This window comes from Globicephala melas, chromosome 1, assembly GCF_963455315.2.
Source record: "Globicephala melas chromosome 1, mGloMel1.2, whole genome shotgun sequence".
NCBI lineage: Eukaryota > Metazoa > Chordata > Mammalia > Artiodactyla > Delphinidae > Globicephala > Globicephala melas.
This window is the reverse complement of record NC_083314.1, coordinates 102,776,221-102,800,653: the sequence shown is the minus strand read 5'-3', so window position 1 is coordinate 102,800,653 and position 24,433 is coordinate 102,776,221. Positions and strand designations below refer to the sequence as shown.

Sequence of the window (24,433 nt, the reverse complement as noted above, 5' to 3'; positions counted from 1 at the left end):
AGGGGGCACGGTTTCGTGCCCCAGTCCGGGAGGATACCGCGTGCCGCGGAGTGGCTGGGCCCGTGGGCCATGGCCGCTGGGCCTGCGCGTCTGGAGCCTGTGCTCCGCCACGGGAGGGGCCGCGGCGGTGGGAGGCCCGTGTACCGCAAATAAATAAATAAATAAAATAACAAACATAATAGAAGAGACAGAAGATGATTTGTATCCAAAACATATCTTTGTTTTCTAAATTGCTTCACTATAGGATGCTTTTAAATGAGAAAAAAAAAAGTGAATACTTATTCAATAAGAGTTATTTAATTAACCTGTATTATTTTGTTTTATCCTCACAATAACCTTAGGAATTAGAAACTATTTTAATACCAGTTTTATAGATTAGGAAGTTTGGTTGTCTGAGGTAACAAGCAATTAAGTGACAGCCAGGTATCAAACTCCAAAGACTGCAATTATCTTCCAACTTTGGTTAAAGTCCAGAGTATGTAAAGAACATATGTTTGGAATAGTAGTGGAGGCTCTTAGTAGGAGAGTATTCAATTCCATTTTAATGAAACTGCATTTAATTTGTTAACACATGAAAGGATCGGGAGGTTTTTATGGTGGTGGAGAAATATGATGGGACATTCATGTTGGCAAGTAATCTATCAATAGAGTAGCACTGAAGAAGTGGAAGGGGATGTTGGATGGCCTGTTAGGAGGTATTACAAGAGCTGCATAATACACAATGGAGGAAAGAACCATGGCAGTTTCTACAATTTAGAGCTGGGGAAAGACTTGGGGAATGTTCCATGAAAGCAGGGAAGACAAAAAGCAGGAGAAGTAACTATTTTGACTTTTGAAATTGAGTTTGAAATGCTTAAATACAGCAAGTGGTCAGATACATGGACAGAAGTCCAACTTGGAGGTATAGATGTTAGCACCATCTGTATAGAAGGGTTTATCAGAGTCAAGAGTGGGAAGAAATCTTAAGGACACCTTCATTAGATTTGAACTAGCTTGATATGTATGACTGACTGTGAATGGAATTTGCTGTAGAATTAACACCAAACTGCTCTACCAAGAGATAGCAAAAGACCGTGTTATTTAATAATGCTTATAAAATTTTATTTGGTATTATTCAATCATACAGATTTTGTGGTAAATGTGCATTTCTAAAAGTGCATAATCAAACATTTAATTTTTCTTGATCTTGCATTTGTCATAGAAATATGCCACAGATGATTACATAAAGATTCACTACTTATGGATTCATATTAAAATATGCCACAAAGAAGAGATAAACTAATTTATAGGATGCTATTTGCTGGTTATGAAAATAGAGAAATACAAAAATATTATTTGGCAGTAACAGAAAATATTTCTTTTTTATTTAATTACTTTCAAAATTCCACATAAACACTAAAATAAAGAGTTGGTAAAGTGGTATCACACATTTAATATATATTTCCAATACTATATTTTTCATTCTTGAATGATGAAGCACATGACCCACTGCTGTATAATCTGGGTTGTGTTCAAACATTAATTGCTGTAATCATGAAGGTTACTATTAGAAGCAGATAGAACAGATCTGTGCACAGCAAAAGAGTGGCTTTAACCAGAGCTCCGTCCTAACACATCTTACTTTGTTAGGAACATAGTTTAAATATTTAAAGAAGAATGTCATGTTGATTCATTGGTGGCGTTTGGACACCCATCTAAGGAGTGAGTGATGAATAGCACAGTGTGATATGAATGGTTACTGAATACTCTCGCCTTCAGTATCCAGCACCAAAAAGAAGTTATTTCAGCGAAGGGGCCTGAAAAAAAGTTTCCCAAATCCTTGTTGGCTTTCTTTTCCTGCCACAGAAAATTATTATGTGACTTCATTTGAGCTTTATGGAGCTAATTACCTTTGCTTAGAAACAGAGTTAAAATTAAATGTAATTTTTAATTATAAAATGTTGCCTTGGAAACATTTGCTCATAAGTTAAATTGTACTTTGTTCTAAAATACTTATTTCTTTTACAATTAGAAATCAAAGACAGAGCCCAGCATAGGGCAATTTGGAAACTGTAGTATTAATTGCCACAAAACTGCTAATATTTTTCATAATGGACAACTGATGGTGAACATCCAATTAACTGCTACACAGTTATATTTAACAGCTCTCCTCAGAAAAGAATTATTCTATTTTACGACCATTAACTGAATGGTCACTGGCAGTAGACATTTTTAAAATTTAGAAATTTCTTTAGAAATTATCTTTTTTTATTTAGAAATTATATGTTTGTTTGAATTTAGAAAGAGCTGAGCATAATGATCACAATTAAAAAGATCAGCATAAGTAGGTGACCTCAAGGTCCACAGCAACTGTTTCACAAATCACCTTAAGACACGGGATTCACAGCCAAGGGCAAGCCTCTCTTTGGTTCATAAGGTGTTGTCCTGGAAACCATTCTGATGCAGTCGATAATAGGGCAGACGGAGAGACACAGGGTACAGCCTGTACAAGTGTCAGTAATGGTGGGCAGGTGGGTTTCAGGATCAAACTGGATAGCCTGCGAACAGAAATAAAGAGTCTTGCTGTCACTGCCCACAAAGGTCAAGAATGCCCCCATTTTAGCATCAACGTTTTTTTCCACTGCAGGAGAGCTGCACTTGGAGACAACTACGCCCAGCACCGTGGTGCAGCTATAGCAACAGTTGAGCTGCCAGGGAGAAGGAAAAAAAAAAAAAAGGACAAAAAAGAAATGCCTTTAAAATTAGAAACACAATGTTTAAAATTCCTTAGAGGTATTTTTCTCTCTTTGTGTGAGGAAAATATTTCATAACATAGTAACTCTCTAGTGTCCTGTGTTCTGAGAAGAACACAGGTCTTGTCAGTCTGACCATGACTGGGCAGGTGTCAGCTACCTGAGGGGGGCAGGGTGCTTCCACACCTTGTCCTTCTCGCACTCATGGTTCTCGGCAGTGGAGAAACGTCACTGTCAGATGGGGCAATGAATGCACTTGTTTGGATTTCAAATTATGTGTGTAGTGTTTAGAAGAAGGCAATAGGAAAAAAAATTAGCTTAAGTGCCAGCTTTCAGGTTTGAGGATTTCCAAGCTGATTCTAGGCATTACCCGACCACCAAGGGGAAAAATCACTGAAAGATGGGAGCCTGGACACCGCTTCCTGGTCCTGGCCTGACACTCCTCAGCTGGGAGAACCAGGATAAGTCTTCCAGCTCTAAAACTGCTCAGGATTTTGAGAAATTCAATAATTTATTCCATTTCCCCCCCTCCCTTCTTTCCTTCCTTCCTTTCTTTTAACATGAAGCAATCTATAATGTGCAATGAAAATACCTAGTGTGAAATTTACAATTAGATTTTTATTTAAAGTCATGATGATTATTTGTTAAAGAGAGAAACATTTGTTTCCAAATGTTATAACATTTCTTATTTGGAAACAACATGCAAGAATTTCCATCTAGGGGAGACTTCAGGGTAGATACGTGGGGGCAGAGGGGACTTGAGGACTTGTCTGGAATCTTGCAGAACAATTTGATGTTTTTACTCAGATGGTGCACTAATTTGGAGGAACGAGCTAGGGGGCTGAGCAAAATTATGAGGGTCATGAAGCCCTCGCCTCACTCCAGATACTCCTTGAGGCCAGGTCTGCAAATCTTACATTTTGAAATAATTACTGAATTCTGTTGTGTTTTTTTTTCCTGTGTCATACAACATGCTATATAATCCAATTCAAAATATTTTTTATGTTTAAACTTTTCCTCCCCCAAATGAGGCTACTTGTAACTATAATTTTTTTCTCTTTTATGCACATAAAAATGAAAATGGTCTCAGAGTAAATTATGTCAGGCTGCTTAATATTTTTTAAAAATTTCTGATCTTTAAGGAAACAACCATATATCTGAACAAGAACTGTAGTTATGACAAACTATTAGAAAATTTGTCTAAACAAATTGTTGCTATGTTTTGTAAAACAACATCTCAGATGGCTGTTTAAATGAGTAACAGCTATTTCTCTTCTTTATGTACCCTTTTATAAATAGAAATCCAAGAAACAATTGATGAAAATAAAATAATACTTATGTTTTAGAAATCTTAAACTTTGGGCTTCCCTGGTGGCGCAGTGGTTGAGAGTCCGCCTGCTAATGCAGGGGACACGGGTTCATGCCCCAGTCTGCGAGGATCCCACATGCCACGGAGCGGCTGGGCCTATGAGCCATGGCCGCTGAGCCTGCGCGTCCGGAGCCTGTGCTCCGCAACGGGAGAGGCCACAACAGTGAGAGGCCCGCGTACCGCAAAAAAAAAAAAAAAAAAAAAAAGAAAGAAATCTTATACTTTGAAAATTTGCAAACATGTAAAACTTTTCAGTTGAAGATTTTGATTTTCTATTTTTTATCCTTTAGAGACATAAGAGTCAAAGGACTTTTAAAATCTTTTTAAATGTATAATTGTGATTTTTTTCCCCTCATTAATAAGATTATTTTTGCTAAAATTGTACCAAGGCTAGAATTCCAAGGTGGGAGTAATAACCTCTAAGATTTAAGATGTTAGAACCCTGATGCTGTGATTTTAGTGATGAAACTTCCTTACTTATCTCTGATTGGTTAATTAGAGAAAAGAAGAAATGAAAATGAATGTGATATGATTAGCATTTTCAAAGTAACTGTTAGAGACACTTCTCAGATAGAAAAAAAGTGATACAAGGGTGAAAACTTGGTATAGAAGTAGTGTTAAATTAAGGAAGAAGAGATTTTTAAAAAATTAAAATTATGTCTGTCATACCTGTATTAGGTGATCAGAAGAATATGTAATATCGTACCACAAGCAAATAGGAACTTTCTCCAAGCTGAATAAGGTAAATGAACTACAATTTTTAACAATGGCCAGTTTATCTAATTTGAAAATTCATTAATCATCTTAAAGGGATCTTATTTTACTTTATTATACTTCTTTATAGCTTGAAATATTTAATGAAAATAATATTATTCTGTAGTTTTTAGCCTGAAGACAGTTGAATGCCCATTTTTTCTTTATTGTTCCATGGCAGACTCTCAGCTGAAGGCTGAGGAACTGGAAAGAATCTCTGGATCATTTCATGTGGTAGGAATACAACTTGTTGACTCTTCCAGCTATAGAGGAATTTCTGGTCCCAACCAGCCCATCTAGTTGGTGGGAAAATGCTTTTTCTTTCTAAATGAAGCTCAATCAATACTGAATGGAAGAGCATTCTCTTTTGGTAGAAGGAAGCAAGTTCTTTCAGGGTCATGGCAATAAATTGTAGCTCTTTTCCCTCTGCATGAGAGCATAATGCTTCCTCATGGGCATAATTGTGTGAATTTCTTTTTTTGTTTGAATTCTTCCTTCCAATTTTATGAGTGATGAAATGATACTAAAACAGTACTGTGCACTGAATGGTGGCATCGTTAGTATGAGTTATGGCTTCCCTTTAAAAAAAAAATCACTATGTTATGAGGGTGAGAGGACAGAGAGCTATGTCACTGCTGAGTAGCAGTGTTTGGCACGTCTGGTCTGAATCCCACACTTTGTGACAGAAGATGCTTTCTGCTACAAAAGCCAAGAAGAAACATGCCTCACAGCATCCTAATTGCAGCAGGATTCTTACCTGGTAGCCAGAGTCATTACAGGTCATGTAGCATTTGCCACAGCTGATACACATTTCTTCATCAATCACAGCCACAACTTGCTCTACGGTGCTCAGTTCACCAAATGTTCCAAGGTACTGCAGTGCTTTTCCAATCACATCCTGAAAGATAGGCACTGAATTACTTACAGTGTTCATTGTAAAACATTGCCATGTGATGATTAGTATCTGTCCAAATTTCCCTGTTTTTATAAAATCCTGCATTATATAACTTAGAAGGTTTTGGATACTGTAGTTCTCACAGATATACTTTTTATAATTATAGCTTACATATTTCTGTCTCCTGAAAGATGGGCTTTCTGTATATATCTAGCGTAGAAACACAAGACCTAACTAATTGCATTCATCAGGTTTTCTACAAATGATCTAAATCAGTGTTTCTGTGGACAGAAGAAATGACACCCTTTTCAGTGGTTGTGGCTTCCTTTTTCTCAATTTTGGACTTTGAATGATCCGAAAGTAATGAAAAGTGACAAAGGGTAATGCACTGATACTAGAAAACCTTAGATTGCTAGGAATGAGGGGAATAAAAATGTGGACACTCTGCATTTATAGCACTGCATTTGGAGTCTAGATTTCATTTAGAAGAGTGCTTTGATAGCATGCCCACCTGTCATGTCTTGAAGAGTATATTTCACTATTTAAAAATTCTAATTTATGTTAATTAATTAGGTTAATTTAATAGCTAAATAAGATGCTCTTTTACTATTAAAGAACTAGGATTTTCTTCATTCACCACTGAAGATTTTTCATGCTGTTACACATTGCTTTGTTCTTCATATTAATTGGAAGTGTGCTTAATATGTGAAGCACAGAAGATGTTTCATCAACAATAAGAAACACTTTGTTTCATAAAACAAAACAGAAGAATGTAACAATGTTTGTAAAATTAGTATGCTGTCAAGATTTTCTGCTTCTGTTTTTAACTTTTAACAAGACAATCTTTTGTTTGAATTCAAGGTCCGTCTTCAAGGTGGTTTGACTCACATTTAAAGCCACCTTCCTATATTCTCTATGGTATCTTATTTTCTGTTCTTCTTTTTATGACCTTGGTTACCCTTTTTTACTCTATTTTTTCCCGATTTCAGCTCTAAATGACAATATGCTCATGACTTTGAGCTTTTAAACTGAAACAAAGCTTACATAATTATATACCATTCGTGTGTCTCTCAAAAAATAAGGTGATCAAAAACTTACTGTCTTGACTATTTTCTTTTCAGTGTGTTGAAGGTATAATTTCAGTGATACCACAGTCTGTTTGTAGAGGGGGGGCACTTGATGTCCAAATCAATATCTCCATTCTGAATTTCTCTCACAGACTTAAGATCTACTTTTATCAGCTGCATGATAAGCACTGTCATTAGAATTTGGTATGTCAAATTCACCCCTCACCGAATTTTTCATCAGCATCACAAAACTGGATCTTCCTTCTGATTTCCTTAGTCTTACTAACACTGTTAGGATTTCTTCAGTCACTGAGGCTTGAAATTTCAGAGCTGTATTTCACTCTGACTTCTCCCTACTCCAAGATCTCATTAGTTGCCAAGTCTTCTGAGCTCTGGATCTGCAATATCTTCTGAATCCTCTTTCCAAGTCTACTATAATCTTTAACCATTACTAATTAATTTCCCATTACTTCTAATGTAGTTATAAGAGCCTACGTGTCTCATCCTCTTATTCTCCCTTTCCTTTCTACCTTATGCAGTGTTGTCATCTTCATCTATGCTGTAGAGCACAGCTTAAATGTTCTCACTACCTTACTCAAAAATCTGTTGAATTAAATACAGTTTCACATTTAAGTCTAGCATTTAAGGCTTTCTACCAACTAGTCTTTTTTGGTCTTATTTCTCACTTCCGAACACCATGTGCTTTAGCTACACTGGACACATGCCCTACACTGAACACACTTGTCAGTCAACTCCTCTGGCACCTAATTTTATCTTGAGTCCTCTGTCCAGAATACCCTTCCTTCCCATCTTCACTTTGAAAAATCCTGTCCATCCTTCAAAGACATCTCACATGCCACTACTTCCTGAAAATCTCCTTAATTCTTCCTTCTCCTTTCCTAACCAAATTGAAGATGTGATCTCCCGCTTCTTCATTCTCTTCTTCCTTTGTCTCCTACATCTTTTCCTCCTGCCCTTTTCCCCTCTTCATCCTCTCTCTCTCCCCCTCCTACCAATGCAATGGCCTAGAGTGTTTTATCTATTATGTGGAACTAATGGTTACAGATTACTTTGAGTTCTTACTATGTATCAGGCCAGTGCCATAATTTTTAAGCATTTTCTCATTTAAATCTCACACATTTTATAGAGGATGAGATTATTGACATTTAAGGTATAAAATTAAATAAATGATGAAGCAGGGATTCAGACCAGTGCTGCCTAACTTCAAATTCTATGATCAAAAGCACTCTGCTTTACTGGCTCATCGGTTATTTCTCTATTTAGCAAAGTTTACTTCATGTTGTAGGTATTTTCTACATTCAGCTCCTTATTTGCAGCCTCTTAGGAGGCTTTATTCATCTTTGTATCTCATGTTGTGTATCTTGCTCCTCAGATCACTGAAACATAATGGGTACTCAAATATTTGTTAAAATAAATGTATCTTTAGTTTTTCTATATACTAAATATTCAGCAAAATATTAGGCACACAGTTGTATGAGCTAACAGCTACTTTTTGATTTACCGAATACTTTTATTAATATGAGATTCACAAAAAGATTTGAGTACCTCTTTAAATACAAAATAATCATAGTCAACATATCTGGATATGTTTAATATTTTCTAATATTTTAAGACAGCAAATGCATGAGGTCACTCTATGGCTGTAAAAGACTCTACGTGGTAGAAAATAATTTTTCAATCTAGTAAACAAATTAGCCAGAACAGTTGTTTCATTGAATTAGATCATGGCTTGACTGAAATCATCAGTAAATATTCAAAAGATGATTAAACAGGAAACTCCCTAGATGGTCATCCAGCTTATAAGGCTTATTCCAAAGAAACAGTGCATATTTCTAAGATATTTTATTGGAGGAAGCAAATTCACATTCTGTGTATATCAAATACGCCTTTCGCTCTATATTGGAGATTTGCTGTTGTCATTTATTAAAACATCATTGTTTAATGTGAAACTAAATCAAACAAAGTCCTTGGAGCCTCAAAAAGTTATTTACACATGGTGTTAAAAATCACCCCTCATTCATCATAGTTCTTAAGAAAATTATGTATATATATATTTAATCTGGAAGAGGATAAAAGAATGGCAACAATTTTAAGTTATTTTGTAAAGAGTAATCAAATAAAATGAATTATCATTCTATGTGGCAGAAAACGTGGACATTTGTTTAAAACTCAAAGCTTCCAGGTAGTACTGCCAGTTTATAAATACCCTTGAGTACACGTTCTGGAATTTGGAGTTTGCTGAAAGTTGCATATAATCAGTAAAGCACATATGGCTAGTCTAGTCCCTGTTGGACACATACCTGTGGAGATTAGGGTACCTACATTCATTATTCCAAGCAGGGTGTGGATATACAAAGGTCGTGCGATCTGCTATAGCCATCCCTGATTAGTGGAAAAGTTTATGTATGAATGTGTATGTGGGAAGAGTGATGCCAAATTCTTTAAAGTGTAGGTGATACATGTGATTTAAATATGTTTTCCCTAAATTAATGTTGGGAAGCAGTACAGAATTCTAGAATCACATCTTTGTCAATTAATTATTTGTTTGGGATAATCAAAAGTATTTTTAAAAACTAGATCAGTCAATATTTCTGTTTGATATAAAGTTTGGGATCAAAAGTGAGGAACTAGAGGGCCCCCATCCCATCCCTGCTGCATCATACTTAATGTATTAGGCTTAGTATGACTTTCTTAGTTTTGGCCTATTTTTTTTTACGGGTGATTGAAGTATTTTCAAGTTGTGATTGATATCTGGCGTGTTAACTGTCCTTAGATTTAAGTCTTCTACACATCTGATTAGCATACTATTTACGATACCTGTAAAAAAGTGTCATTCAAAGGCCAGGACCAAGGACAGTGTGCTGTGGGCAATCACTATGATGTCTATCCAAAACAGATCAAAATTATTTGGACGTAGCTGTTTAATTACTTTACCATTTCCTTATCTGTACCATTACCAATGTCACAGGTTCTTATCTGTTATATCAAGTTCACTGCTTGCCTAATAAACCTATCAAAATAGGAAATGAGATAATTTGGTTTGTTCTCACAGAATTTATGCTGACACTTGATAATTTCTTCCTTTACTAATGCTCTCAAGTCAAAAGTTTAATGATCCTTAATGAAGCTTTCTGGTCTACTTCTATCTTTTCTTCACTCCCCTTGCCACATCAACCTTTTCCTTTTCTAAAGAACCTAGAGCACCATTTAATTTTTAGCAGTGTGATACAGCAATATCATACTAAAATAGTTTCAAAAATACAGCATACAATTTATTTTTGATATTCTATATAATGTCCTCCAAGCTAGGAGACAGGGATGGTGACTGTACAATTAGATAGGGAAGTCTTGAGTTTAAATTCAGTAGAACTCTGATAACAGGACTCAGTGTGAATAAGCTGAGTTGGGAGGGCAGAGACAAAGCATGATTCAGGAAATAAAATAGTAAGTAAATTAGTGGAGAAGGTAAGAGAAACAAGCAAACCAAGAGATGGGGTAGGAGCTAGTGAGGACCTGGGAACTGAAGTGGGTGAGAGAGGGTGGAGTGGAAGGGAGCTTGTTACTGAGACAGATGGGTGAGGTTTGGGTGTAGTCAATATTGGTTCAGTAGAGAGCTGTGGCCCTGATCACTGTATTCTTTTTATGTGGGCTGGCTCAGGCTTTAAAGTAGCAAGTTCTTGCCAGACACTTTGGATTTAAATACATTTAATGAGGCTAAATGTGATATGTTTCTACTTTATCCTTACCTATCTTGGGCTTCACCTCTCGAATATGTTTTCCTTATCCTTTTCAGTTCTAAAAGCATTCTTTATGGGGATGCTACAAAGATAACAGGAGCTGAACAGTTCTAATTGTAAGTTAACAGTATACCATCTGCTCTAAGTAGTGGGTGTATTCTCTTTTTTTTTTCTTTTTTTACTTTTAATAGACAAAATACATTTCCATTTTTCCTAATATTTTCTCCAAATTCAGATAATTTGAGGCTTTGGTATTTCTGAAACACTTTAAAATCCTGATGCCACTCTTTTATGATCATCGTTGGTAATGTGATCTCTATTTTCTCATATGACTATTCAATACTGAGTTATCTAAACGCTTCACTCTTTTCCTATTCCTCGTGAAACTCAGAGATTATGTCACCAAATTTCAATTTGACAGCCTCTCATTCTTCTTGATCCATTCAGGTTAGAGCTCTGACTACGGGATTGTTTTCTATTGTTGTTTCTGAGCTCCCTGAAAGTAGATTTACTAAAGGTGGCATACTTGTACATTTAAGTTTAGACTTCCTTTCTGTGGCCTAACAAACTCTACGATGATATGGGATGGTTACTTTCCTTCAAGATTCTTTTAGCTACCATTTTCCCCAAACATATTTTTATAAGGAACCAGAAATAAGTCAATGCAGTAAGTCTCTCATTGCTTCTCTCTCCTTTGTGAGATTAAATTTCCAACATGGCAATTCAATAGTTTTGCCAATGTTTTGCCTTTAGTGGAGTGGGATTTTCATCTGAAGTCTGTAAAGGCTTACATCGCTGCTCTATCTTGCCTGTCCGTATTAACCATCTAGTTATGGGGTCTCTGATGTAGTCCCCGAAAACATTTCTGTTTTCCTTTCATTTCACTCTCCTGCAGCTGCTTCCTCCATGCTTCACTTTCATGTTTGTGGATTTCCATGCATGTGTATATCTTTTTGACATATACTGTTCCTCCCCCAGCCCTTTCATCAGACTTATTTATTCCAAAGAAGATATACCTTTCCATCATCATATTCCAGTCAGGAATCACATCTCAAAACATCCCCGTAAGACTTAAGAGTTGATTTTCACCATATTCTGTTCATGTGTTTTAAAGTGCAGTCTCATAATTTTTCATCTGCTATTTGTCTGTATATAGACAACTGAGAATGTTAATGCCTCCTGCCCATTTCTCTGGTATCTTCTGAAAATGCTGGGAAAATCCTCTACTATTTTTCTTCCTGTGTCATCCCTTTTATGCTCCATAGTATCTAATATGCCTTACAGTTATATATGAGTACTTTTCTCCTTCCCCTCACAACTCAATTGAAATAATAAACCTCTCGATCAGACTGACTGGTCTCCTGCCAACACTGTCTTGCCAGTCTTATGAGATGCAGTCTATCTCTTCCTAGAAGCAGCAGGAAGAGATGAAAACATCACTAGTGCCCCTAAACCATTCATTTTCCTACCCAGAAATTCAAAGATGTTAGAGATACATTCCTGGCTTCATAAAGAGAATGAGAATTCATTCTCAAATATATCAACAGAAGTGGGAAGCATTCGGGGAACTTTATAAGCCTTGGCAGACTCTCAAATCTCTGTTATATGCTGCCTGGGACTAAAGCACGTTTCTCATTTAGCAGGGCCAAATGTGCACGCTGTCACTTCAGTTCTCTTCAGCCAGGAGATAAAACGGCTTCCTATTTGGTTTCTTTTCTCTAGCACAGGTGAACCTGTGGAATGTGTTAGGAGCTTCTTCAGAAGGTCCTGGTTCATCTTTTAGAAGGAGACCTTTACATCTATTGCTGGAGGTCAGTTGTCTTTTTCTTACTTTATCTCATTCTTCCCCTTCCCCTTCAGCACTGATTTTGATTACCCTCCTCTTCCTCAGAAGCCTTTTCTTTCACAAAAGCGACAGCTCCGCAATATGGCAATATGTAAGGTAAATGTGTCACTATGAAATGGAAATCCAGATGTAGGGTTGATAAAGAGGAAATTGACTGGACGCCTGGCTGACGCTAGGGCCCCAGACTATTCCCTGCGGTAGGACTGACAGCCTCTGAGACCATTTCTTAGCTTCCAAGGACGCAAGGGGAAGCTGGATACCATGTTGGCTAGTGAAGACTTCTGGTTCTCAAGGACCCCCTAGTCACAGTGTAACACTGGGAGTAACCACTCTTGACGCTCTAGCTGAAATCCTTAAATGTTTAATCAGTATATCCCCTCGCCCTTTTACATCATGTTAAGACTGAGCAAGAAAACTGGATTATTTTCCTCATTACTGCCTCTCAGTTTGGTCCTTTCTAGGAAATCCTACTGAACAAAAGAATGAGTTTTGTATTGGATTTAAGGTCCCATGGCTGCATTTATTCCAAGTATGTATTAACACTATGCTTTGCAAACATACTCATATGCTTGAAATGCCACCTTCCTTTTTTTTTTTTTTTTTCTTTCATGAGAGACAGAAGAAGATAGTGATTAAGGACCAAGTTTTAGAGCCAGATTTTGGAATCAAGTCTTGGTTTTCATGTCTTCCTAGCTGTGTGACCTTAGACAAGTTATTTAACCTCTCTGTTTATTAATTACTTAATCAGTAAAATAGGGAAAATATGGATACCTGATAGGGTTATGGTGAGGATTAAATGAGTTAATTCACAAGCATGCAGAACAGTGCCTGAAACCTCATAAGTACTCAATAAATATTAGCTTTTATTATTAATTCTCTGCTTAATTAACACTAATTTATTAAACTCCATGTTAAATATCACCATCTCTGTGAAGCTTTGCACAATTACCCGAGGCGGAACTAATCCCTTTCACTCCTCTGTGTTCCCAGAGCATTTTGTACATATTTGATTGAACTGTAAATAATTTTTAACATGTGTCTTTCTCCCTTGTTAGACTGTGAGCTCCGTAAGGATAGATATCTCTCTTTTTAAAATTCATGTTGTATTCCCAGTTTCCTGGATTGCAGCGAGTGCATAATAAATATATGTTAGCACTACATCTCCACCAAGATCAGGAAAAACCTGGTGCCTTGAACCATGCCTTGTTAGTCTCTGGACGAAGACCCAGTCCTGAGCACACTGCTAAGGTCACATAGCAAATACTCAATAAATACTTACTGATTGACTGATATTGAAACTGCCTACTTCTGAAGCAGCAGACCATTAAGTCTTATCTGAGGCATTTGAAAGAAAAGAACAAAAGATGAGATCTATTGAGCATGGCTTGCTTAGAAATAATATTGTCACACTCATAACCAGAGAAGATGTGGGTAGATTAGAAACTTGAATCCATGACTGAAAAACTTGTTCAGACAAGAGGGGCTTAGTCAACTTTGTGGGACACTGGGGCCCTTTCTATAGCAGATGGGGAATAATATACTGTGCTAGCTGAGAGGATAAACAAAGCAATGGCATGGAGTTTAAACTATTGAACAGAGGAATCTATAAAGAGGCCAACAGCGAGTAGGGAAGAAACATGCTAAAATAAACAGATAGGTGGACAGGGAAAATATTAAGCACGAAAACAGATAACCCAGGCCCTCAGGAAAAAGGGGAGATGGAAAAATGGTATGTCAAGAACAGAAGAAACACTGTAGGGAAAACATAAAAGTAATAATGAAGCAGCAGAGAGAAGTACGTAGCATGCCTGGGTAAGTGTGGTACAATAAAACAATAAAAGCACAAGAAGAAATGTCTGATTCACATGCAGAGAGAAAATGACTCTTAAAGGGAACGTGGCTGTTAATTTCAATGCGGACTGAACAACCACATGGCCGCATCATCCAGATGGGGTCTAAAATAATGGGCAAGGGGGCAAGGGACTCGTATGAAAATGACAACAACCGTGGCTCCTTACATTTGAATAGAACTATGCCTCGTGCAATACTTTCACACACATCATTTCATTTAGAACAATGGAGTTGAGGTCTTCTGACGTTATCTAGTATTTATTCTCCTTCCTGCCAATCTCCCACCTAGATTGTTACAACAGCCTTCTAACCAGTCTTCCTGCTTCTGTCCTTGCCCATCTAGGATCTTGTATCAACACCGCAGACAGAATGAGCCTTTGAAAAATTTTGTCAGATCACATCATTCTTCCTTTTAAAAAGCCTCAATAGTTTCCTGCCAAGGACTTTCCTACTTCGGGGTCTTTGCATTTTCTGTTCCTTCTGAATGGAACGTTCTCCCCCGACCCCGATATTTATCTGCATTGATCACTCTCTCACTCTTTGAAGTGTTTACTCATATGCCATTTAACCAGGCAGGCATCTCCTGATCAACCTCTCCAGCAATTACTTTTCCCCTAATCCTGCTGTATCTTCTCCACAGCACTGTGACCATCTGACGTAGTATGTACCCACTTGTTCATTTGTTTATTGTCTGTTCTATAATGTAGACACCAAATGTAGACACCACGAGAGCTGGGCTTTTGTTTTGTTCACTACTGAATTGCTAGAGACTAGAGTAGTGCTGGAACATAGTGGGTGGATGTTAATAGTTGTTGGATGAATGACAAAATGGATGTATGGGTGAATAGGACAATTATTGCCAACTGAAAATTGGAGTCTCAGTGGTTACATGTGAAAGGCAAAATGAAACAATACCAGATGTCCTTACCAAGATGAGCAGTGCTTTCTGACCTGTGGACCACTTCCTCATTCTTAAGACTTCCTCTATTTTTTTCTCCACGTCATCATTTCCTTCCGGTTATGCTCTTATTTCTTTGATCACTTGTTCCCATTTGCTTCCCCAGAACTTCCTACTCCCTCATAGGGTATTAGGTTAAGCAAGAAATGAAGAAAATATACGTGAAGCTTCTGTCTTGTGTCTGGCACCCAGTAGGCGGTCAGCATGTTAGTTCTTTTTTCTTTATATCATCCAGCACAGGTGCAAAATTAGTTTGAGCTCACTAATTTCAATATGCTCAAATCTAAATTTTTCACCCCACATTAAAAAACTCATCAAACCTAAAACACCAAGAATAAAACCCTGATTCATTATCTTTCATTTTTCTTTATCTCAGTTAGTGGGACTATCAAAAATCTAATCATCTTAGTCTCCTTATTTTCAACTCCTTACCGTCCCTTATACCTCAGTATATAAAGAGAATCATCAAATTTTAGAGGGAGAATTATCAAGTCTTCATCAATTTAACCTCTGCTTCTGTTTCCATAACCATGGCCACTCACCAAATCTAGGACCACATTATGAATCACCGGGAACATTCCTTTTTCCACTTACCCCTCTAATCACTACCCAGTCTACAGGGCTCCTTAAACGCCAGTTCCTCAGAGAGGCCTTCCTCATCTCCTTCAATCTAAATTAGGTCTTGCTATGAAAGAGACTCCACACATCCTGTATTTTTCTTTATTGTTTGTATTACAAATATAGCTTTATATTATTAGTGTGATTCTTTGTTTTAATACCTGTTTCTTTCTCTATTCTGTATGCTTCATGAGGACAGAGGCTGTGGCTGTTTTATTTTTTGTACTATAGATGCTCAATTCCTAGCACACTGCTTGTCTCATGGTAGGTATATGATAAAAATTTCCTGAAAAATATATGGACTTCTTCAAAACTTCCAACTTGGTTGACTTCCAGAGCTTTATGTATTCCTACTAACATTCTTGAGTTCACTTTATTGGACATATGGAAATGGAGGGTCACCCTAACCTGTTATCTACTTCAAGCTGTCCATTCCTAACATCATAACTAATAGTGGGTAACATATACAGTATTTAGGATATGTTTGGTGCAGGCTAAAAGCACTTCACACACTACCTAATTTATAATCCCATGAGGCAGACTTTTTTTTTTTTTTGCGGTACGCGGGCCTCTCACTGTTGTGGCCTCTCCCGTTGCGGAGCACAGGCTCCGGACGCGCAGGCTCAGCGGCCATGGCTCACGGGTCCAGCCGCTCCGCAGCATGTGGGATCTCCCCGGACCAGGGCACGAACCCGTGTCCCCTGCATCGGCAGGGGGACTCTCAACCACTGCGCCACCAGCGAAGCCCAGGCAGACTCTTTAATTATGTCCACTTTACAGATTAGTTAACCGAGGCAAGTTCATGTAGCTGCTAAATGGCAGTGGCATAATTTGAACCCAAGCAGCGTGACAGAGTAGTTCCAGGCTTAATTCAGGAAACTCTTTTCCCATAAATATAATCTTCTAAAATCTTATAAACCTTGCTACATCTTTCAATGAAGGAAATAGCTTCTTAAGACTTTCTAGCAGTCACTTTCTTCAAACACAGGCTACTTACTAGAATGACACTGGTAAGCCCAAATTCAGTCTCATTAAATGCCTATGGCATTGCAGTAGGTAGAAAATCATATGTCACTCTCTTATCCAAGATGACTTAATGTATTGTCTGGACTCCATTCCTTCCTTATTTGCCAAGGATATAGCTTCTTTAATCATGCCCTTTCTGGTAGCTGTAGGTATCCTTTCCTAGCATATAAACACATGCAAGCTTATAGTATCCTAACATATACAAACCAACCTTTCTCTCTACTACATTTCTTCTTGTCACTTTCCTTTTGATCTTTCTCAAGTTCAGGGAAGAGTATTCCATATGCCTTGTCCTTAATTTTGAAACCTTTATTCACTCTTCAATTTACCACCTCCTGGATTCTACTTTTCACCACTCCACTGAACCTGCTTAGGCCAAGATAAGCTAAAATATGAAGGTCTGATGTTTATGCTAAGGAGTTTACCTTAAGATCATGCTTAAGATGTGGGAATTTTAAGCAAAGGGTAAAACAATCAGATTTGCATTTAACAAAGAATACTTCATAATAGTTGGAGGATACATTAGGTAAGAATGAGAAAAGAAGGTGGGAGGCCAGTTTGTAGAATATTTCAGAATTCCAGGAAAGAATGTATAAAGAACTTCCCTAAGACCTTTGCTGTAGGGAAGAGCAGAAGAGGAAGAGGACATGACAGATAAAAATGGTGGACATTGGTGAATGTCTATGATCCCATTCATGAGTGAGATGAGTCATAGGATGAAATCTAGGCCAAATTTCAGGTTTCTGCTTAGGTAAGAGGGTAGATAGAGTGCTGTTCGTTGAGACACAGGACTCAGGAGGAAGATCAGGCTTAGAAGGAATGATAATCAGTTTAGTTTGAAGTACGATGGCCTTTAGGCACCTTGCTTAGACTATCCAGGTGGAGGTATCCAGAAGATAGTGGGTGACACAGGTTTGAAGCATAAAAAGAGGTAGGGATGCAATCCAAAAATGGGCAGAAGACCTAAATAGACATTTCTCCAAAGAAGATATACAGATTGCCAACAAACACATGAAAGGATGCTCAACATCACTAATCATTTGAGAAATGCAAATCAAAACTACAATGAGATATCACCTCACACCGGTCAGAATGGCCATCATCAAAAAATCTACAAACAACAAATACTGGAGAGGGTGTGGAGAAAAGGGAACCCTCTTGCACTGCTGGTGGGAATGTAAATGGATACAGCTACTATGGAGAACAGTATGGAGGTTCCTTAGAAAACTAAAAATAGAACTATCAATCATACGACCCAGCAGTCCCACTACTGGGCATATACCCTGAGAAAATCATAATTCAAAAGGAGTCATGTACCACAATGTTCACTGCAGCTCTATTTACAATAGCCAGGACACGGAAGGAGCTTAAGTGTCCATCAACAGATGAATGGATAAAGAAGATGTGGCACATATATACAATGGAATATTACTCAGCCATAAAAAAGAAACAAATTGAGCTATTTGTAGTGAGGTGGATGGACCTAGAGACTGTCATACAGAGTGACGTAAGTCAGAAAGAGAAAAACAAATACCGTATGCTAACACATATATATGGAATCTAAAAAAAAGGTTCTAAAGAATCTAGGGGCAGGACAGCTATAAAGATGCAGACATAGAGAGTGGACTTGAGTACATGGGGAAGGGTAAGGGTAAGCTGGGACGACGTGAGAGAGTGGCATGGACATATATACACTACCAAATGTAAAATAGATAGCTAGTGGGAAGCAGCCGCATAGCACAGGGAGATCAGCTCGGTGCTTTGTGACCACCTAGAGGGGTGGGATAGGGAGGGTGGGAGGGAGGGAGACGCAAGAGGGAAGAGATATGGGGACATATGTATATGTATAGCTGATTCACTTTGTTATAAAGCAGAAACTAACACATCACTGTAAAGCAATTATAGTCCAGTAAAGATGTTTAAAAAAAAAAAAGAGGTAAGGATGGAAGATAGTTGAGTCGATATATAGGAAAAGTTTAAATGAATCATAAAGGGAAATGATATAGTAAGAAGGAAGCAGAGAGAGGAGTCCAGACACCATCATCATGTTCTCTCTCCACCCTTTTCTCTTATTGTACCCCAACCTGCACCTGCTTCGGTCATGTGAAGCTACATGCTTCTACTTGAACTCATCACCTCAAGGTCCACCTTCTGCTACCTTTTCCATCTGGTTCATATCAAGAAGAAAAGGGAACTATGTTGAACATATTTCAAAGTAAAGAATCAGCACTGTAGTAGAAGAAACATTTTTGTCTTCACAGAAATGTTAAAAGTAGTACTAAGGTCTTGGTTTCAAATAAGGGGCTTATAGACAAGAATTCTGGACTTTGTCAGAAGGTTTTATTTGTGAAGTTTTTTGTTAAACTCTTCCTTATTAGACAAAGATTTACTTAAGGTATGAAACTTTTTATAGAAATTGGCCATCCTTATTGGAACTTTGTCTAACCCATTTCTGATTCACTCTTGAAAAGCTTTAGCGAATTCTGAGACACTGAACATTTAAATGTAAAGTAAGTCATGCAATTTATGATACATTTTTTTGTCATTGGATCATAACTTGAGAGAAGGAAGGAGTCACTTTAAAATGCAAATATTGAGATCTTGGAATGGTTGCTTATTTGTGAAAAAAAATTAAAGGTATAGCCATATCTGATACTTTAGAGCAGAACAAATTTTAGATTAATTAAATAATCAAATGTAAATTCCAAAAGAACCAGATGGGGTGAATGCATATGATCTTAAGGCAGAAAAAGCTAAACTAAGCAAATAAAGAAAGGGAGAAATCACAAAACTAGCTTTTGCCAGATATGATTTCATAAAAGTAAAACTTCTGTATGTATATCTAAAAACACCATCATACAAATTATGAGGCAAATGGCAATATATAAAAAGTTTATTAAAAAAATCTATAAAACAAAGATAAATACGACAACAGAAAACTGGTCAAAAGAAATAAGTAACAAATTCACAAAAGAAGAAATGGTCCAAAATATATTAAAAAATCATGCCCATCTTACTACTATTTAGACATTGGAAATTAAAGAAAAAATACTTTTTTGACTATTATATTAGTTAAAATTAAAAATAAATCTATTGTTGATGGGTGTCTAAGAATATGAGTCCTCTCTTACATTTTTTGGCAGAGTGTAAATTTGCACATTCTTCCTGGAGGACAATTTGGCACTATGTATCAAAAGCCCTACAATTTCACCTGCAATTTCTCTTGAGGAAACAATAAGAGATCTACACAAAGATTGTTGTACAACGATAGTTATAATAGCATTATTGGTAAAAAATTCTGGAAATAGCCTAAAAATTCAAAAATAGGTTAATTTTTAGAAGTTAATAAGTTCATATTATGAAATATTATAAAACCATTAGAGTGATATATAAATAATTATGAGGTTTTTATATAGAAAATTTGAGTATTCTATGTTTATTTTAATGTATTACATTTAGGTTTAGAAAAAGAACTAGAATTTTATAAATATAAATTTTAATAGTGATTAAGTTGAGGTGGTAGGATTATGGGTAAATTTTAGATTAATCTTTGTGCTTTTAACAGAAACAAAACAAAACAAACAAATGAAACTACAGAAGGTCAGGAGGAGGAAGAAAAGCAGAAAGGAAAAGAGACGTCTTTGTCCAGTGGTCTCCTCTTACAGATCTCTCATTAGATATTTTTCCCAAATCAAGTGATTAGTAGCACAGTGGTGACAAAAGCCATGTGTCACAATTCCCTTATAAAACGTTATTCTCCTTGTTCTATACTGACACCTTCATCTTCCATGAGCAATCTCTAGGTATATTTCATATATTTGCTAGAATGGATCCAAACATTTGGTCCCTATTATGAGCCAATCTTTTCAATCCTAAGCCAACAATTCTCAATTTCACCTCCATCCCCCACTCTACCACTGTTTACTATGTGACTTGATCAAATTATTTAATGCTTTTTAATTCCTCAATTTTCTTATCTGTAAAATGAATATAAAGATAGCACCTATCCCAGGTATTGTGAAGATTAAATGAGATAAAACATGTATAGCACTTGGAACAGTATTGGCATTATTAGAGCTATTCGTTGCTACATACTTCCATTGGTGCTTTCAGGAGATGAAATTTCTCTCCTACTCTGGAAAATCATACTGGAATATGAGTAAAAGTGAATTTATTAGAGGACAACTGTTCTAATTAAAAATACAATCATACACACACAGAGCTCACTTTTGGTAACAACATCATGACTCTAGCGATCAAGTGTCATCTAACGCCACCACGAATATCTCTGGGACAGGAACAGATCTCTATCTTCCTTCTTCCTCTAAAACATAAGCTCTGTCCCACTCTATAGAGATATAAAGCCTTATAGAAAGCGAGATGAAATGAGCAGTCATTGTCATGGCAAATGTAATTCCTCATTTTCCAGAAATAGTTGCACCTATAACTGGTGAAAATTCCCCAACTCTCTGCAGAAAAACCTCACCATTATCAGCTACCATTATGCTTTCTGACAGGACACACCATATTTCTAGAAATGATAACAGGTATTATAGAATGGGTATAGACACCCTGGGAAGAAAAACAAGGTAGTGGAATATCCACTGGACATTGAGAAAAACCTACCATAGCAGCCCCTTAATATGTCAGCACTGTTATGGTCTTAGTTATGGGAAGATGGTGTCAATGGTCTCTTGAGGCTTATGTAATGTAACACCAGGGGTACTTCAATTTGGATCATCTCTGAAGTAACAATTTAGGAGAGGAATGTAAGCCTGTACGATTTCTAATAAGACTCCTCATCTCTCCTTGAGACTTTAAAAAAATGTTTACTTACTTTCCAGACTTCCCAGTTCTTTGGTTTATTTAATTCTGCTGAGTTTGATATTTTATTTGGATTAGTGATTGGCTAGCTTTAATTCAACTTCAGCAGGTTTTTTTGTTTGTTCTGTTTTTGTTTTGATTCTAGGTTATCAATATATTCCCTGACAGAATAGAAGCCTAAAAAAGGCCGCAATGCTTTTATAATCACCTTGCTCTTCCTTTATTTCAAATATAAATAATATTTTTCTTTTGAATTTTGTATACATAAGGAAAAGATGGAGATCTTACATTTATTTCAAATTAATTAAGTAGGAAAAAACAAGCAGGGACAATTCCCACTTAACCCCAAATCATATATTAGTTATAGCCAAAGGGTGGGGGAAATGTGAAGAGTGGAAGGATCTGGCTTCTTCTTTACCATCAGTGTCCAGTTCATCCTTTCAGTATCACACAAATAATTGAAAGGAAACAGCTCAAGAGACTCTTTGGGGCTATTATACTGCTGAAAGTCCCAAGTGTTCACTTTATTTGGAATTATGGCATTAAAGTGCTGGTAGAATTTGTGTTCAGCCACTTCCATATTTCCTTTCAGAGCTCTGAATAACTTAGCCCTCTCAACATCGTCTAAATTCCACTGTTTTTAGCATAGGACACATTTCTTCTTTCTCATAGATAGAGGGGATTTTTAAGGGTTCCAACTCCTGTTTGACTACTAAAGAGGAATTTCAAAGAGCTCCTAAGAGTCAGCTTTTCAGCTGATGCTTCAACCAGGAAATGGAGATAGTCACTAAATGGAGAAGAGTAAGTTCCAGTGACTGAAAACCACATTCCCTGATGGTGACTTCAGAGAGAATGTGGACCAGTAATACTCTTTTTTTTTTTTTTAAATTATGATTGCTTTAAAATAATTCCATCTTGAGGGAGGTGGGCAGGAGGGAAGTAGGTGTGGCTATAAAAGGGCAAGCTGAGGGAACTTTGTGCTGATGGAACTCATATCTTGACTGTGGTGTGGATACAGGAACCTACCCATGGGGTGAAATTACACAGAACTAAACACACGTGTGTGCTCACACACACAAATGAGTAGAAGTACAACTGGAGAAATCTGAATAAGATCAGTAGATTGTATCTGTGTCATTATCCTTGTTGATTGTATCTGTGTCATTATCCTTGTTGTGATGCTGTATTACAGTTTTACAACATGCTACCATTGGGGGAAACTGGGTAAAGGGTACATGAGACCTCTCTGTATTATTTCTTACACCTGTATGTGAATCTACATCTTTTTCAAAATAAGAAGTTAAAGAAGAAAAACAAGAAATATAATGCACACATAATTCCATCTTAATGATAATTTTTGATATTATCCAGAAAATAATTTCCTGAAACCCAAATTTGTACAGGCTTTCCCAAGGCTGAAGCAGAGAAAGTTTGTCCAAAATGTAAGGTATCATGTTGATATTGATGGTGCATATTGGTAATTTAGTTGTACTGTATGACTAAGATACCTCTTCGATTTAATTAAGATTACAGTAATTTTTAAATGAGTGTAAGAAGACAAAGAGTTCACTGTAATATTTTATGGCCTATTCCAAAATTTGCATGAAACACATATTTGACAGTGTTCTAAAAAGTATAAAATATACAAATAAAAGAGGCTATCCTGTCACTGCAGACCGAATTTTTAAAACTCTCAATATATTAAAAAAAAAAACAGTGGTATATTTAAACAGGAAATAAACACAAACTAAACAATAAAATAGACATATTTATATATACAGCTTAATCTTTACCTTAATAGTGGGAATAGGCTTTTTGGGGATAAAATGGTTTCTCTCAAGTGGTGGAAAAGTTGCATTTTGTTCTTTCAGTCTAATCTTTTCCTCTGCTATGATTTTCTTGCGCTGCTCAAGATAAGGTCCAAAACTTGGCAGTTTCTAATAGGAAAACACACAAATAAGAAAGTATGTTAGCTCACAGAAGAGAAAAATGTGAGGATATAAACACAAATATTATAAACAAACAAATGTGTGTTCTGAGACTGTTTCACGTATACTGTAACAAGGTCTTCATTCATTCTTGGACCCTAGTCTTCTACGTAACAGAGTCCATTAATTATTAAAAAGAACACAATAGCACAATACCTTTACCAAATAGGTATGTATTAGATATACAAATATTAATTGAAATACATTTCTAAACAGAGTAAAATTCACAATGGTAAACCAAATCATTCACTTAAAACAATAGCTATTTGTTAAACCATTTGTTTAGTTCATATAGACAGAAGGTGAAACCTATTGATGCTTTTTTTCCTCTTCATCAGGTTTTTAGCACAATATAGACACAGCCTAGTCTCTGACAAATGCTTTTGTCAATAGCAAAGGTACTTTGCCAAAGTTCAAATCTGTATCTCTGTTTTATTGTGTTCAAATTCTTACTACATCTCTTTAAGGATTGTAACTAACGTTGATTGCAGTTTACTGGAATAGCTGAAAAACAAAATGGTAAAAATATTGATTTCTCTGCACAGAAAATAAAGTTTATTTTGCATGAAAGAGGCAAAAATAGAAATGAAAAGCAGAGGAAATAACACAGTGCTTCAACAAACTCCCTCAGTATTCAAAATCACATTATGGAGCTTTAAATCTCAAGGTTATTCAATTGTACTTTACAAAGTTCATTTAGAAAGATACCTGGGTGTCATGGAAAAATGCTAAGTGGTTTCACGTTAAC

The 24,433-nt window shown here is 36.6% G+C and overlaps 1 protein-coding gene across 1 annotated transcript in view; it reads right to left on the bottom strand.

Annotated features, from left to right (window-relative positions):
* Window positions 1-1,113: 1,113 nt before the first annotated feature.
* DPYD (dihydropyrimidine dehydrogenase) overlaps window positions 1,114-24,433 on the bottom strand; it is an 849,503-nt gene continuing 826,183 nt past the window's right edge. The window contains exons 23-25 of the mRNA XM_030868763.3: window positions 23,491-23,634; window positions 5,612-5,752; window positions 1,114-2,537 (exon numbers count right to left, since the gene is read on the bottom strand). Coding sequence (XP_030724623.1) covers window positions 2,367-2,537; window positions 5,612-5,752; window positions 23,491-23,634 — 456 coding nt within the window. The 3' untranslated portion in view covers window positions 1,114-2,366. The remainder of the gene's footprint in view (window positions 2,538-5,611; window positions 5,753-23,490; window positions 23,635-24,433) is intronic.